At 32.7% G+C, this 18,094-nt stretch overlaps 1 protein-coding gene across 1 annotated transcript in view; it reads left to right on the forward strand.

Annotated features, from left to right (window-relative positions):
- The window catches only part of LOC124372186 (centrosomal protein of 290 kDa-like), a 61,337-nt gene that overhangs the window by 15,155 nt on the left and 28,088 nt on the right, over positions 1-18,094 (forward strand). Inside the window, exons 14-25 of the mRNA XM_046830553.1 lie at positions 527-626; positions 1,791-1,972; positions 3,824-3,989; positions 4,587-4,767; positions 6,764-6,980; positions 7,308-7,469; positions 8,200-8,445; positions 10,259-10,477; positions 11,790-11,962; positions 13,488-13,706; positions 16,856-16,961; positions 17,910-18,061. Coding sequence (XP_046686509.1) covers positions 527-626; positions 1,791-1,972; positions 3,824-3,989; positions 4,587-4,767; positions 6,764-6,980; positions 7,308-7,469; positions 8,200-8,445; positions 10,259-10,477; positions 11,790-11,962; positions 13,488-13,706; positions 16,856-16,961; positions 17,910-18,061 — 2,123 coding nt within the window. The remainder of the gene's footprint in view (positions 1-526; positions 627-1,790; positions 1,973-3,823; positions 3,990-4,586; positions 4,768-6,763; positions 6,981-7,307; positions 7,470-8,199; positions 8,446-10,258; positions 10,478-11,789; positions 11,963-13,487; positions 13,707-16,855; positions 16,962-17,909; positions 18,062-18,094) is intronic.

Raw genomic sequence — 18,094 nt, forward strand, 5'->3', positions numbered from 1 at the left:
TGTAGTTTTTATTGTACATTCCTAAAATATGCTAAGAATTGTTTGAGGAGGTTTTTCCTTTTTCAAAAATAATATGTACATTAAAGAATAACAGTATAGCTTGTTGTCCTCTTATTATAGAAATCTCTCTAGAAAGGTACATGTTATAAATTTTCTTGTATTGAAGGATAAAATGTGACCTTTGTAATGTAGTCTGAAAGTTTCCTAAAATAAAAAAGCATACACATTTGTTGAGGTTACAGATAAGAATTTTCCATTGTTTAGCATCTTTTCTTTTTCCTTACATATTTTAGAACCATACATAGAACTGTTACAAAAATTAACTTTTGTATACAACGTAATTTACTCTTTTTTTACAAATATGGTATGAAAATGCTTATTTTAAAGTAAACAAATTTGTTTTTCATGAATTTTTCAACATTTATCCACACAGACAAAAACAATTTTCCTTAAGCACTTTTTATCCATAGCACTTGAGGCATTAATGCTGTAAAAGTTAACATCACAATGTGTAAATTTATTTCAGATATCTGATAAACAGAAGTCTTTGATTTCTAATAAACAAACTGAAGAGATTAGTAAAGACATGAAGAGTCATTCGGAAAAAATGTACAAACTTGTGAAAGGTAAGTAAAAAGTCACATAGAAAATATTTTGTAAGGTTTGCAGAATATATTATGTAAGATCTCTCGTATTTATGATAATTGTAAGAACATTTTAAATTATTTTTGTATATAATTTTGTATCCAAAATTTCACTAATTTAAATTTGAACTTTTAAATATTTTAGCGATTTATGTAAATCAACTGTGATAATGTATCGAGTCAGTTACCGGAATAGAAGCTTCTATTCCGGTAACTGACTCCAATATCAAAACTTGTTATCTTAATTTTTTCAAAAAATATTGTAACATATATCCTACCATAGAGTTTTTTTTCATACTGAAATATAAAACACAGAATAAAATAGAATAATGTGGAGTATTTTCAATAATAAATTACTCAATTACCTGTATCTTTTAACTCCGGCTTGTCTGTAAATCAGTGGATTAAATACTGGAAAAAATGCTGCATCTATTAATTGTAATAGATTGAGTGAAACTCTTGAAAACCATTTTGTTATTGCACTGAGGGTATACAACCATTTGTTACTCTTAGTCCTAATGTGCAATAAAAAATAATTTTGAATAAATATTACTTATGGCTGTTAGATAACTTATTTTATGCACTGAACGAGTTCTTCTGATTAAAAAACATTTTATTTTAAATTCCTCAATGCCTCTGGCTGTATTTGAGTATTGTGGGGTTTATGTTTGTGTAACATAAGATATAGATAATCTAAGATTTTATAACTGACTTGGCTATATTTACAATAACACCTGTAATGACTTTGTCAATGATCTTTATTTTATGGCAATAAAAAAATTTTGGTTGTTGATTGATTGAGGAAGCATTGAACAACTTCAATTGGTAAGAAATTGTATATAACATTTTTTCTGGTATTTTTCTTATTACTAGGTGTTATGAGTAATGTATTTGTAGCAATACAGTATTTCATGTTCAAAACTAAACATTATTAAGACATAATTTTACATTTTTTTCTATATGTAAAAAAGTAATATTTTAATTAATGTATTGCACATTCTTTAGACATGATAAAGATTTGTTTAACTGTCAATATGTACTAAATTTGGAGTATTATTATTTTGAAAACTCCTTTTACCCCAATGATTGTAATTGTACATTGTGGATGTGTTGAGGAATTTAAAAGAAGGTGTTATGATCTCTCAGATCAGCTGAAGGAGTCCGAAGACCACTGTAAGGACTTAGAGAAACAGTTGGCAGCACTGGTCCAGCAGAATCTGACCTCACAGTTGGCAGAGGCAGAGCTTCGGGACCAGCTTGTGGACAGTGTGCCTCACTCTCGCTTTATCGATGTCAAGACGCAGCTGACAAACAGTGAAAAACTTATTGTAAGTAGTAGACCTAATCAAATTTATTCGCATAAACAAAACTGATAGTATATACAATGCAATTCAGTAATTTCACTTAACGAATTCCCCATATAGACTACAGGTCTGTGTAAGGGGAAGAGTCCAGATATCAGTATTTTCTTGAAAAGAATTTCTATGCTGTGGCTTTTATTAAAATGTTCAACAGTAATAAATTAGTATAAAAAGAATATATTTCTTATCCACAGCTTAGCCACAAAATAATAGTTTACCGTAATATTAGTGAGAACTGTGCAACCACATCAGCAAACCAAATCCAATAACTTCTCTTATAGGTAACAAATAAAATCATTTATTGTCAGGACACTACAATAGTGTATAACAACGTCAACAAGTTATAACATGTGAAACAAGTTAAAGAAGCATACTATTACTAGCATTATAAAATTCATTTACACTATATATAGTGTAACATTATTAGTTATTAACATTTTTAATAATTTCCTATTAGCAGACTTCTCTATCAGTTAGTTCATTAGTACTGTGCCTCTGCAACAGCACCAGGATGAGCAACCACCGAATCACTGTTTGCTTATACTCGGCTACACTTCCACCTTCAGCCTCCAATATGTGCTCTGGTAGATTTTTATAAAGCACTTGAGCATTGTAGGAAAAGTAAAATTTGTTTGTGGAACTATTTGGTCTGGGTATACGATATCCAAACTGTATTCTGTCTTGTGGTATTTTTATATATACAATAAAAGAGATTTTATAAATAGTTGCCTGACATTTGAAACATAAAACTCTCAAAATAAAATATTAGAAGGATATTTCTGCTAAGGTTAGAAAGATGCTTATGTAAGTATTAAAAAAGAATTAATAATTAAATACTCTTTCTGAGCTTTATATGTGTAGTACTACAAAGGGCACTCTCACTCATTCTCTTTAATTTTATAAATTATATACTCTGCTCTGAAAAATTCATAGGAGGCGAAGAAGAAAGATTTCTGTTTTGAGCAATAAAATTAAGCAACTTTGAAATACCTGTCCAGATCCAATGGACCGTGGTTAAGGCTAATCATATGCCTACCTAGTCGATCTTCATAAATAAAACTAGGTAGCTTTCATAAAGGCTTAAATTATAATAATTTGTTCTGTTGGTGTATGCAGATACTTCAGTATAGTGTTTTACCAAAAGTACTATAATTCTTTAACATTTCTGGAGCAATGTATTTTTACAGAGCAGTAACAAGTTTACATTTTATTTTCAACAATTGCACAGACTTATTTAATGATGAAAAAGAAATTAAATTTCCTAACTTATAGAATGGAAAAGTATGTAAAGCACATGTTGTCATATCTGAATATTTATTGTCCTTATATCAAAACTAATTTATCTTAAAAAATTAGTAGTGAAAGACTAGTGAAATCTGCCTTAAAATATATAGTTGCTAAAAAATAAAAATATATGAATTATGCATAAAAATTTTAATGCTATGACTACTTAATTTTGGTTAGGTTCTCAGTGTTACTTCCATAACCATTCCTGAAACATTTCAAACATATTCCACCAGTGTTGATTTTGTTTCCTTGAGACATGGTTCTGATTTTTTACAGAAACCAGTATAATTCTTACTAACACTACTAATGTTTTGGGTGGTTTTCAAAATATCTTTATTTTTTCTTAATTGTCAAAATATTATTTGTTTTATATACAAAATGTTTAATTTTTAGTTAAATCAGCAGCTTAAGTATGAAGTAGATCTGTTAGAAAGAGAAACTGTACATTTGACCTGGGTGTTAAACTTGCTGCAACCCATCTCCTTGTTTATTATAAATATGTATACAATCCCAGTATGTTAATTTTATCAGGTAGAGCTGAAGGCAGAAAGCATCAGACTGCAAGAGAGTGTGGTTCAAGCTGAGAGTCGCGTGAAAGATCTGGAACAGTTGAGACACTGTCACGGCTACCAACACGATGCTCTGCAGCGCCAAGTGTTGGAACTGACTGCATCAAGCGAAGACAAGCTCACCATCGGTAATCATTTCTTGTCTTATAATATTTGTTGTTATAAGAACAAATCATTCACTAACATTATCATAGGACAGAATCTAGTTCTACAAAAATCTGTAATAATTAACTCATAAAGAACACAAAACAACTTATTTAAAAATGTGTTTGTAGAAATTAGAAATACTAAATTTCTAAATTTAGAAAACAGGTTGAAACCAACTGAATGAAATAATAAATTGAAATTGCAATAATTCCTAACCAATGTAAATGTTACCATTGTTGCACATATTGGTAATGTAAGGCTTGAATTTTTTAAAGTGGTAGTTAATACAGCAGACATGCCACATTAGGGGACTCTGGATAATAGAAAAATATCCATTATACATTAGAATAAAACTACTTCTCTATACACGACTAATGCATTACATTCTGTTAATAATGTATTCTGTTACACGTCATTCGGAATCCTATAAATACTTAGTAAATGTATAGAGCTGATTATGTGAGTACGGACATGATGTTGATTAAAGTAATATAATAGTACTACCAACAGTGTACGTATATGTGTACGTTCTGTCTAATTGTACACATAACGTAGCTAAGGTAAATCTGTCTACCTAGGTCGCTTGACAAGAGAGCTGTTGAGGGCCCAGGAAAGTGAGCTGGCCTCTGCTGATCAAGTGAAGGAGCTGAAGGACAAAATAGAAAAATTGGAAAACTTATGTTCACAACAAGAAACCAAGATGAAAACTCTTCAAGATCACCATTGTTCTGAGAAAACTGATATGAAAAATAAGTACAGGTAAATGAACGTAAGGTTATGTCATGATTTCCTAGTGTTTGCACCTACAAACATAATGTACTAGCTGTTCCCCGCGACTTTGCACGCTTTTCGTAAGCTTTGCCCGTGTATGTGAACTTCTGGTTTAATTGAATTATATTTACAACGCCGATGTAGAGTTTGCCTTGTTGCCCACGATCAAGAAAATATGTTTATGTTTATAGACATTGTGCACGTACATGTACTTTATTATAAAGTGGTCTAACACTCAAACTTTAAGTTCAATCAAAAATAAAGACAAATATACTTAATAACTTAGCGCCTTCAAATAGTGTTTAGCTATGCTAATACGTAACTGTCACGTAATTGCAGTTTATAATGTGCAGGCGCTTTGAAACCTTTTATCTTTTGCAGCGCCACTTGGTGGTGAGTTACATCAATGGGCATAGCTTATAAACCTTCTCCGTGAAAAAATACGTATACATACAAATTTTCATAATGGTCTGTCTAATATTTTGCGATTCCATAAAGGACAAATACGCAAACATTCATTTATATATAGATTTGTGGTTTGAGGTAAAATATCCAAAATAGAATGTCTGTGTAATAAAGTGGCGTAACATAACATAACGTCTCATTTTACCAGGCATATGAAGTTTCGTGGAATTCTCTGACTTATAACAAAATATTCTTAACTCAGAGAAGAGTTATAGAGGGAACGGCACAATACCAACATCTTCCAGTCTTTACAAAGCTACTTCCCATTTACAAACATTGATCCATTACTACACTTATACTACTTAATTTAAAAACAAACAGTCTATCAATAGTTCAATTTTAAATCAATAAATCAATCTCCCCAAAATCAATTTTGTGATTCTTCAGCTGATTCTTCATGATCATTTAAATTCACAAATAAAATTGAATTATTATTGGAGTGTTTGTTTTTAAATTAAGTAATAAAATCCAATAAGAAAGAAGCTTCTACAATGTACACTTACATTTTGTTAACAAAAATAAAAAACTATTGGAGTTTTTTATTCATAGATTAAGCAAATGAGACACTAAATTTAAATTCATTGCCAGCACAAATTACACAAAAATGTTTACATCAGCTAGTACGCATTTAGCAGGAGTATTTTTTGCCAAAGCACTGACAGTTAAAACTTGTTATTCAAGCAATGAACTTCTTTATCACACATCATTCTATTTTGTGTGTAAAAAACACATACACAATACTTGTGTTTTTTATACTTGTAAATTTCTGTACTTGACGTAAGAGATCTAATAAGTGTGTTATAATGTCAAGGTAAGCGTCTTCTACATTGTCTTTTATGAGTACGGTGGCCCAAAATTTCAAGCCAAACCCCTTTTGAGATTTGTCAAGTTCTGTGGGTTAATTTGTCATCAGGTATAAATAATGATGAATCCATCTTGGACCAGGTTGATCATTGATCATGTATACCGATATTCATAGTCTGTACTTAAAATTCATCCATTTTAGTGTTTGTGCAAACAGCATTAGTGGAAGACTGCTGTTTTTAAAATACGTTGGCAACTAGAAGTTAGAGTTGTACAATATTGTAGAGGGATAAATTAAATCAGTGTATGGATGTACAATCGTGTCCAATAAGCTCAATTTAAAATGTAGAGGTTTGTGTTCACTAGCATTTTGACTCTCCAAAATGAAGAATCTTGAATAGATTTTTCATATATACATTGCCCAAAACACGACTATAGAAGCAAGAAGAGAGGAATAGAATTCGAACTATAATGAAGAATCAGCTTCTTAATCGGATAATTGATTTTGGAGAGATTGATTTATAACCTTGTCAGTCCATTCAAGAGCAGGGTTCTGTTTATTGTACGTAGTCTTAGCAAAGCCTTTTATTGTATGTTGTATTAAGTTTATCTAAGTATTTACAAGTGGAATCTATTCAAAAAGGATGTTACGAAATTTTTAGAATATAACTCAGTATTGTAAGTAAATCTAATAATTATTTTTTATATGACACAGGTGGCTGTCAAGAACTGTCAGTGAGCTGCACCAGCGCTATCTGGGTCACATGTCGCTGCTGTCAGAAGAGAGTCTCCAGGCTCTACTGGCTCAGGCAAATTTTGAAAAAACAAACGCCTTACAGTTGGCCATGACTTCGCATAGTACTGACAAGCTTATGGAAATTCTGAAAGATAAAATCAATGGTGTAGAGGGAAATACAGCTCTCAAATTACAGGTTGGTGAAGTATGTATATATATTTAATACAAAGCCTTATCCTCTACTTCCAAGGTATCAACAATCCTCCTATGGTTTCTATTTTATGGAACCTTGTCAGATGGTGCCGATAATCACCTTATTATATCCTGAGTATCCAAATTTCAAAACTGTATAAAAGACCTTTTAAGTGCTTAAAGCTGTACAAACTTTGTTGTACGGAACATTTCATGTATATAGAATATTAAAATCAATTTGACAACTAATATAAAATCTTTTGAATGTATTTTATATCGTATGACTTGAGAATTAAGTAAATTTCATCCAATATGTTATTACTTATTTCAGGAACTGAAACTAAAAGTCAATGTCCAAACTTTGGAATCACAACTACATCAAACTGAAGGACAGTTGCAGAGGATAGAAAAAGTGAATTCTATTCTACAAGAAGAGTTATTAAACCAAGAAAAAATTTGGGAAAAGAAGCAACTAATATGGGAACAGAAATTGGTGAGGAATGTAAAAGAGTGAATGTATAGATAAAATTAATTCTTGATTTTTCCTAAATGTAATGTTTGTATTGTTTTACTCAGTTTTGCACATATGTGCTCAACAATTTCTTTTATGGTCAATTTATTAATAGAAAAAAATAAATTTATTTATTTATAATTTATTTTATGGTAAAGAATATTATTCAATGTTTGCAATGTATTATTCGTATTATAAACTTAGTCTTGTTAAACTATTAGTAGATTAATTATAATAAGTAGGCCTTAAAACACACCACAAAGTTTAATTTAAATTGTGTAATACAGATATTTGGTTTATGTTACAACTAAACACAAGTTTTGTATATAAAATAATAGATCCGTTTAAAAATATATGAACAAGCACGAACCAAACAATCCAACTTTACTGTCCAATATTTTTAATGTAAAAAGATGGAAGTGGTATTCACTTCCAACTGTTGTTTCATTTAATAGACTTTTTCTTCCTATGTACTATATAATAACTGTTTTATTTTATTTACCAAGTGAAATTAACAATCTGCTTGTGGACATAGAATACTCTCCCACTGTTCTAAAAGCAGTTCAAAATATGTATTCCTGTTGTATTACAAATTTCATTGAATTGTTTAACTCCAACATTATTTTTAAGGAGTCATAAGAATTTAATGATAAATTTGTGAAAGCCAGTTTTGAGTGTTATTGTAATATTTTAAAATTGTGTTGTGTTGCAGCTGAAAATTACAGCAGATTCTGAAAATACAGATGAGAAGGTCCCACCGATTGATAATGAATTTCAAGATCAGAATAAAAAGGCACCACAAAATATTACTGAGGAGAAAGTTGAATCATTGTCAAAAAATACAAACAAGAAAGAAGAAAAAGAAACAATGACTTCACCGAAAACGAAGGACTTTCCTGAATCACCATTTATAATTGAATCGGAAAATTTAAAAATCTTAAACAACCAACTGAATCAGGTTTGTAATTTAAATACTTGTGACTAACTGTTATTATTAAAAGAAAACTATTTTTTTGTGTATTTACTGTTGTAAAGTTTTTGATGAATACCATCTTATTGTAAAAAGTTTAAAGGTTCTTTTCTTTTTATTGAGATTTTTCAATACAGTGATTATTTCCGTAGTTAAACAGTATGTATACTATATTTATTATTTTATTACCATAACTATTCCTACAAATATTTTAATACAGTCAGTTTTTGTAGTGAATGTATTATATAGGGCATAAGCTGTTATGCATGAAATATCACTATCTCTTCAGTTATAATCATAAAATGTTAAAATATTGCACTTTTGAATATTATTTTGTCTATTTATTACAGCTCATTTTGGCCCTAGATCATGTATTTATAGTTATATTAGTGCTTACCAAATTAAATTTGTTTTGATAGCAATCGATTTCCCCCTTTAGCTCCACGTCCGTGAAAACACGAGCGATCCCACATTGCACTCAACTGCCTGTGTCATCATATGCCAGCTGCATCGCTACATGATATCTGGCAGCTTTAAGATGATACACTGTGACCTCTAGTAGTGTTTATTTGAATTACTACAAACACTCAGTAGTGCTGTTTAATTGTTACTACACTCTGACGATCAACTGAGTAACTATCACAAAAGCACATAGTGAAGTTTTACCTGGATGTTAGAAACGGAACGTTGTTCTTTTCTAGTTTTTCAATTGCGTTTGTGAAGTTGATACTCTATTTTTTTAATTTTTATTTTAGTTCAGTCGGTATGGTGGGAGTTAGTTGTAATAATAATAAGGACATTTTGTCAATTTTATATGTGTCAAGATGCGTTGCTGTGATTTAGGCGTTCAGTAATTGTGTAACTTTTCTGAAAATGATGTCTATCGAGATGTGGACTCAATTTAATAACCATGATCTGACGTGACAAATCAGGAGATTCTGGCGGCAGTTTAATAAAGAAGGTGTTGCTGTAGTTGATCATGTTGGATGAGAAACACACTACATATATGCTGACTGTGGAGCAGCTCTGTGTGCAGCAAATAAACACGGATGTACGGAGTAAAAGCGCTGTTGAAAACTCAGCACTTAAAGGCTTAAGGCATCTGTAGGTTGTTTACAATGTTGATCGACTTCATGTACATAGCATCATTGAGAAATGTCGGAAGCAATCATGACATTAATGAAAATTGTCGTGCTAGTACAAACAAATATTTATAAATAAGTTTGAGTCACGTTTAAACATGGGATACCAGCTAGCAAAACCTAATAAGTGTCTGTACATAGTCCACTTTCACTGTTATTTTACTTGTCAGAATAGGTTGGTATTGTTATAAGCAAACTTTTTCAACTCAAATAATTTAATAATAAAAATTAATTAAAATATTCTTTTTATACACTTTTTTCATTCACAGAACTGGAAAATATGAGAAGAATCCGAAATATGATGGTGTAAGGCTGTATAAAAAGCTGCCCAAGCATTTTAAGGCATTGCAGAAATTTGAAGTTATCAAAAAAGAAATTTTAAAATATCTCATAAATAGATGCTTTTAATCTGTTGACGAATATCTCCAATACATGTAATTTAGAATTTCAATAATTTAGTGTTTATGAAGAATATTCTGTAACTGATTTTACGTGATCATTTGTATATTATTTTAATTTTGTATTGTCACTGACAACGCACCTGTTTGTCTACTGTAAAAATAGTATTATGTCAAATGTTTTGTGCATGAAAGAATTGATTGATTTGCAGCAAAACAAATCTACTTCCTTGTTTGATCACTGTCTTTGGATTTTTCCAGGTAACAATGGTTATGAATGAGCAGACCAAGAAATTGAACTTGTGTGAAACAGAAATGACGGAGCTTCGGAGTAGAGTGGAGGCTTTGAGGAAACAGTTGGACGAAAAAGAAAGAAAACTGGAAGACAAAGAAAGAGAATTACTAGAGCTACACACTTCCATTGCTGATAAAGACCAAATTAAACTTGAAGAAGAATCCACTGAAATTCTTGCCTTAAAGGTATAGGTATGAGTGTTATCTAGAACTTGGGTTATTAGACAACATATGTAATAAATTAAACTTTATTATAGGGGGAATATAATATTAACAGAACATTTATTTTCAAGACTCCATAGATGAAGTTAGTGGTGACGTCTTCTTCTATGGAGTGGTGCACATACCTCTTAAGCAAGACATTATTACCAATTTTTGTAGTGGGAGAATATATAAATGTTGCAAAAATATAGTAATGACTGGCTACTCAGTTCACTGATAAAACGCATTCAAGAAACCAAGTCTACAACTGGCACAAACAATTTTGCAATGCCTGAGAGAAAATAAGAGCCATGTGCATTGAGCTTGGAGTCAAGATTAGTCATTTTGCAGGAACAGTTCTCACTACAGAATTTTGGTGTTGCTGAGGTGTACTTTTCATTGATTTTCTCCATAAATGGCCTACAATTAATGTTGCATACTACTGTTAACTGCTTTATGTCGTCAGGATGGCCTGTTTGCAAAAGAGGCAAAATATGCCTATTTGAAGTCCAATAATTATACTTTATGACAACTCAGCTGCATTAATTCGAGTAAAGTTAGACCAAATCAATGGGAAACAATGGAAAATACAAGGTACAGTCCCAATCTGTTTTCATGTACCTTCCTCATGTTTGGCTCACTTAAAGAAGAATTGGGAGCTAACCACTTTGACAATGAGAAGGGGAAGGGGACTTTCATATGCAATTGGTTACACGTGCAACTAGTTTTCATTTTTGTATCGGAATAAAAAAAACTTTGCATTCAATGGAGAAAATCTTTAAGTAAAAGAGGTAATTATCTAGAAAAATACAATGGTTTTATAATTGTATTTACTTTGCCTATACATTTTTTAAAAGATAAATCCAGTTAATATTTTATTCATATATACATGTTAAAGAAACAGTGGTCACAAATAATCCAAAAAGACTTTGTATAAGAGTTCACGTTAAGAAAACCTACCAATTTTCACAAAATTCCCTGCTATTATTGTTTGTGGTTTTAGTTTGACGTCTTAATGAGACCACTTTCAAGTTTTATTCATAACATTACGTTTCCACAATCTGTATTTCCAAATATGTTTCCAATGCAAAAATAACAACATGAATGAAACACTAGGGGACAGTTATTATACAAATCTTTCCTGTAAACATTTACAATAGATGTCAAAATTTAAATTTATGAGTATGTCTGTTTAAGCATTTCTAACACCTAAATGGTAGTCCCTCATCTGTATACAAATTATCCTCCCACCCAGTTCTCCAGATATGTGGAGTTGACTATTTCGTGTTCCCTCTAGGCAACGGTGGCCAGCCTGCAGAACATTGTGAACCAGAAGGAGGAGACCATAGGCAGATACCAGAATCTGCTCCAGGAGTGCAGAGACGAGCACAGTGCCACGGTTGCCAACCTCCAGAAGGAGCTGAGCAATCTCCAGTTGACCCTGGACAAAAAGGAAATTTCTTTTGCTAAGTAGGTCATTTTGTTTGTTGTATATTAGGTACAGGCAAATATGTTTTTAAGATTTAATGAAGAATGACATTTCAATAGTTTTGAACAAATTACTGAATACTTCAAAACCCTTCCATTTTCATTACAGACTTTATTTTTTTTAGATTTAAATTATATTTAAAGATTGTCAAGCAGATTATAAACTAAGTATAAGAATCTGACTTTTTGTTTAAGGACACAATTTTGGTTTCAATCAATTACTTGTATTTTTTTTTTTCGTTCTCTTAGGATAAGAAGCTAATAAAATTCACTTAGTCTTATAAGAACCATAGCGCTGCTTCCAGAATGACAGGATATTCAGGATGGGTAAAGTTAGGTGGTAGAGGCCACCTCCTATCAAGATCCATGAGGAAGAATTAGTTAGGGCACTAATCTCAAAGTCATGTCCCCTCGGAAGAAGGGGAGGCCAGCTCTGAACCAGCCTCTCCAGTCAAAGTAGGCATGGGGTGGAACTTCCTTGTTGAAGCTAGCAAGAACCTCTAGGGATACTTAGGGAACGAACACCACCAATTCCAACAGTCATTTCCCACACTAGACTAGACCTTTTGAACTACCCTTACACCCCAGAATCTCGACATTTGGGTTAGTGATGTGCTGCTCCTGGACATCCATAAGGTTGCCCAGATTTAAGTGACACATCGGTTTTTGCTGTGCCCAGTGGTAGATTCAACTAGAAGGTATAAACCAGCCAGACGTAACCCCTGCTGGGTAAATCAACTACTTGCCTAATGCACTTAATAGCATAGTAATTAAGTAACCCACTTAATAGCATAGTAATTAAGTAACCCACTAAATAGCATAGTAATTAAGTAACCAATTACTATGCTATTAGGTGCAATAAAAACTTAACCCTTTTAGTTTCATAGCGTAAATTGAGATTTTAGCTTTCTACACAAATTTTTAGAATAAATTGTTTTATGATAAATTATGTATCAAGGATCATAAACTATGTATGAATTACAAAATGTATATTATATATAATACAAATATAAACATTTATTTAATAAGAGATATTGTCAATAAAAGTATTCTGTACATACCAAATAAGTGGTGATTCCTTCAATAATTTGGCCAAAATATAATAATAAGTTATAATGAGTAGTATAATAGTATTGACCAGGAAATATAAAAGAGCACACAAATATGTTCTAGCACATGAATGTTATTTCTGGATAATCTTAAATGAACCTTCTGTTTATTATTATTAGAATGACATAATCACTAATTAAATAACATTCTATACATACTATAGACATAAACAAGGTCTTGTAACTTTGAGTAAGTAGCAGTTGCCAAATATATATTTTTTTATTTAATGTAAGATTTGGAAAATCATTACAAGTTTTTGCAAAGTTAAATTTAATACTGTTCAATACCAAATAAACACACACAAAGTCACACACACACACACACACCACCATTAAACCATATGTGTCCTGAATTCTGTATAGATCACATTAAACCATATATGTCCTGAATTCTGCAGAGAGAAGAGCAAGGACAATGAAGGAGACAGGAGCTCAGCAATGAAGGTTATTCTAGAGCGGTACCTGGCTAGAGTACGGCAGCTGGAGGATGACCTGGCACAGTGCCGGGACCAAGCCGCACGACTGGCACTGGAACTGAGCAACAGTCAGCAGCAGACCGAGCGCTGGACTCACACGGCCGAGGAGCGGCTCAAGACCATTCAGGAGATGAAGCAGAGGTGAGATTTGGTGTTATTTAGTTGTTGAAATGTGACGTGTCCCAGTACAGATTTTTTTTCCGAGGGAACGAGACGGTTGTTCCAGCACTTAGTTTTAATAGAACCTTTTGCACATCCCTTACTTATGTTTGTGCCCTCAAAATCTGAGACTTTTACGGAAACCAATCAAATTTGAGGACTGTTCTGTTTGGTCCATGGTGCTGAGAAGATACGCCCCTAGGAATCATTTCCTACTTTTAGGTATGGTAGTACAGTCGAGCCATATGTGTTCTGCTGATTCTTCTACTTCTCTGCAGAGTCTGCATTCATCAGTCTGACTGAGACCCACCTTCATAAGATGTTTCCTAAGGGGACCATGTCCTGTCAGCAACCCTACTATCAATCTTATATCTTCCTTACTTTGTTCTACGAGAGATCATTTAGGGTAAGGAGGGATAAGCATTTTTTATTGTCTTAATTCTGAATAAGAGACAATACAGTACTCAACTTACAAATAAAACACTGAAGCCAACTTTTTTTCAATAACACATGATTCATAATTGGAGAAGATTGCAATCTAATCATATTTGTATGTTAACAAGTTGACAGAATAACAGGATTTCGGACATTTGCCATCGTTATATGTTACAAAAGGTATAACACAATGTTTTGAGGATTGAAATATATCCTCTTTGTCAGGTGTGGGAGGTATTATACATACGTCATTAATAGCGAAAGAGCACCAAAGAGAGAAGCTTCAGAATCCAAGTGGAAATTAAAAAATACTGATGATGACACCTACCTAGACGACATTTTTACCATAGCTGAACATTTTAATACCTATTTTACAACAATTGCAGAAGTAACTCTCGGTCATAAACAATGCTCCTAGCGCCAAAGACGTTAACTTATGTTCAAACTTCACAGGAACAGGACTTAACATGTTCAATCTTACATCTAATGAGGAAGTATTCAACATTATAAATTCTCTAAAATCCTCTTCCTCCTCAGGCTATGATGACATTTCTTCAAAAATACTGAAGTATTGCAGCTCTGTAACCTGCCAACCCTTAACGGATGTAATCAACAAGTCTCTGACTCAGGGATTATTTCCCTCAAAATTAAAAATGTCAAAGGTATATCCACTGCATAAGCAAGGGAGTAAGCATGACATCAAGAACTATAGACCAATCTCCCTTGTGCCCACTGTATCAAAAGTTTTGGAAAAAATAGTTCTCTCGAGACTGTTAGAGCACCTTCAGCGTAACAATCTGCTGCCAAAAGGACAACATGGGTTCATCCCGGGCAAATCGACTATCACCGCCCTTGCTGAGCTCATTGAGTGTATAATTGATAATATTGAGTCTGAAAATACTGTAACAACTGTTTTTCTCGATATGAGTAAAGCATTTGACTCACTGTCTCATAAGCTTATTTTATACAAAATCAGAACCTTAGGTGTCAGCGGTATAGCCCTGAAATGGTTCGAAAGCTACCTCTCTGGGCGACAGCAAATAGTTGAGCTGAAACACACAGCTAAGGGCTTGACGAAGGCTCTTCATTCACTTCCACAGTATGTTAGAAGAGGAGTTCCGCAAGGATCTGTGTTGGGACCCGTCCTATTCATTTTATTCACTAGTGATCTAGGTAAAACACTCGAGGCCTTCAGTCATCCTGTATCATACGCAGATGACACAGCTCTTATCACCAGCAGTTTCAACAGCGGAGTCACTAGAAATCAACACGTATATATCTGTTAGCATGGCCCAACAATATTGCTTAAATAACGACCTTGTTTTCAACCCATCCAAAACAAAACTCCTTGCACTAGGCAGACATAAAGACCACATATCAGGCCCACCAGATCTAGAAAAAGTGGACGAGCTTAAACATTTAGGCATGATATTAGACCAAAATCTTACATGGAGTTGCCACATTGATTACCTTAGCTCAAAGCTCAGCTCTGCTCTCTTTGCTCTCAAAAGGATAAAAGCTACGGGCACAACATCAGCTCTAAAAATAGCCTACCACTCTCTCTTTGAGAGCCATCTTCGGTATGGAATCATCCTTTGGGGGAGTTCTTCAAATGGTAATCTCCAGAGGGTACTAATCTTGCAGAAGCGGGCCATAAGAATCATGGCCGACCTCTCTTCCCGAGACAGCTGCAGAGAATCTTTTACTGAACTCGACATTCTCACTGTGACTTCAATTTACATCATCGAAGTCTTCATATATGCTTCCAAGCAAAACTTCCCGAGAAACAGTGAGGTGCACAACTACTACACTAGACAGGCTCAAGCTCACCGTCTACCAGCTCATAGAACAACGCTCTTCACCAAAAAACCATCATTTGCTGGAACCAAGCTTCTGAACTCCCTTCCTGATGCCATCAAGACCGGCAACGCTAAAACTCTAAAAAGAAGACTACACAAGTGGCTGGTGAAGAACTCTATCTACAGTCATGATGAGTTTTATGACATTCTCAACTCCTGACTTGTAATGTTTTTGTTGTTAATTTTTGTTCTTTCCTTTCAATGTTATGTTTCATAACTTATTATTTTTATTATTGATTGACAACTATTCTGTTCTTGATGATCATGAATAAAGCATTCTATATTCTGTATTCTGTATACAAAAGTAAAGAACAGAAAGAAGAAAAGAATTGCTACTACACTACACTACACCTCAATTGCCTTTCTTTTACACCCAGAAAGTATGATGCTATTTTAAATTCTTACATAATGCTAACCAGCCCCCTTCATGAAGAAACTCAGCATCTCAGAAAAGTGGCCAAGATATCAAAACCATTCAAATATCAATTGTTCTGCAGTTTCTTCTTACTGAATGCCACAATATACAAAGAATAAGCTATTCCTAAAAATACCCAGTTTGTAAATATGTTCCTGTGATTTTTTACAGCTCCCTAATGGCCCGGAACTCGGCAAACAGTGACATAGTTGATCATATCACGAGAAAAGACGATCTGGTTGCAATTCCGAATATCTTCTGAGTCCCAATTACTGTACTTAAATACTGCTTTACTATATTATTAAACTTTGCTACTACTGTAATTACATAGATACTATAGGTCCTAATAACAAGTATTCTGTTAAAACCTGTCTTCATAAATCTTGGTTAGTGAAAGTATTATAACTTTTTATATCTTACAGATTGGACAGCGCCAGGAGTAAAGAATATTTAACTGATTCCAATTCAGACCTGATGGAAAAATCTACAGAAATTGGCGAGCTGAACAAAATTATATCTAATCTCAAGGTAAGTTCATGAAAAATATGTATCATATAAAACTAGGAATACATTGTTGTTCTTCTACAGAATCTTAGTTTTAGAAACCATGTTAAAATGTTGTACATTATTATTTTTTTCAATATTTTTTATTTTTGTGTTTTTAATATTTGTTTTAGTTTGACTGAAAAAGAATATATGAGATCCAACTTCACAATTATTCTAAAATTATTAGTTGTTGATGATTAATATATTTCTGAACCAATACTAAATAGATTATGGACATAACAAATTTGTGGACGTTTTATTAAGTATTGCAAATAAATTCATTCATAAATACTTACATATAATTAAAATATAACATATAGTTTTGTTTTAAGCTATTTTGTTTTCTATAATTATAAATCTATAAATACTATAATTAATTATTGTAACTATAACTATTGGTCTTGATATTATAAAAAAATAAACACCATATAAGAAAATCATTACACCCAATTTCTTTAACCTTAAAAATTGTACTTTGTAGTGATGTTATAATAAACATTAATAGTTTTATGATTTCTGTCATAAATATCTTTTTGAATAAGGCGTTCCAGCATTCCTTTATTCTTTCTTCTGACCATAAGCACTAGGTTACCAGCATATCATTGTGGTTTTACACTCCTTTCTTTTGCTTCAGTCAAGAAATAATTCACCACCATTGGTCATAAAAAGAGAGGCTGTATCCCTTCCTAGCGGCACTCTTTTCTGGCTAAAATTGTAACTGATTCCTCTCCAAGCTTTGCTCTTCTTACTTAACCGATTTTTAGAGGCATACAACCCACTTTACAGTATTAAGGTATTGAAATTTACCAACCTATACTTTTAAGTTTTATAGAATCTATTATTTTTTATTAATTAATCCAAGATGTTGTTTTTTTAGATGAATATTAGGTGTAAAACAACCTATTCAGTAATTCTACGGTGTTGTTTCAGTCTAAACTCGATTCTAAGGAGTCAGTGTCTGCTACTAGGGATCGCTTGAGAGGAGAGCTGGACCGAGCAAACAAGAAATTGGAAGTTGTTCAGAATCAAAATACGGAGCTCAAAACTGAAGTTCAGAGATTAAGGAAGCAACTCACTCTCAGGTACAGCTTGAGTAAATATTATGCCAACGTTCT

Source organism: Homalodisca vitripennis, unplaced genomic scaffold (genome assembly GCF_021130785.1).
Source record: "Homalodisca vitripennis isolate AUS2020 unplaced genomic scaffold, UT_GWSS_2.1 ScUCBcl_2733;HRSCAF=7785, whole genome shotgun sequence".
NCBI classification, from domain to species: Eukaryota; Metazoa; Arthropoda; class Insecta; order Hemiptera; family Cicadellidae; genus Homalodisca; species Homalodisca vitripennis.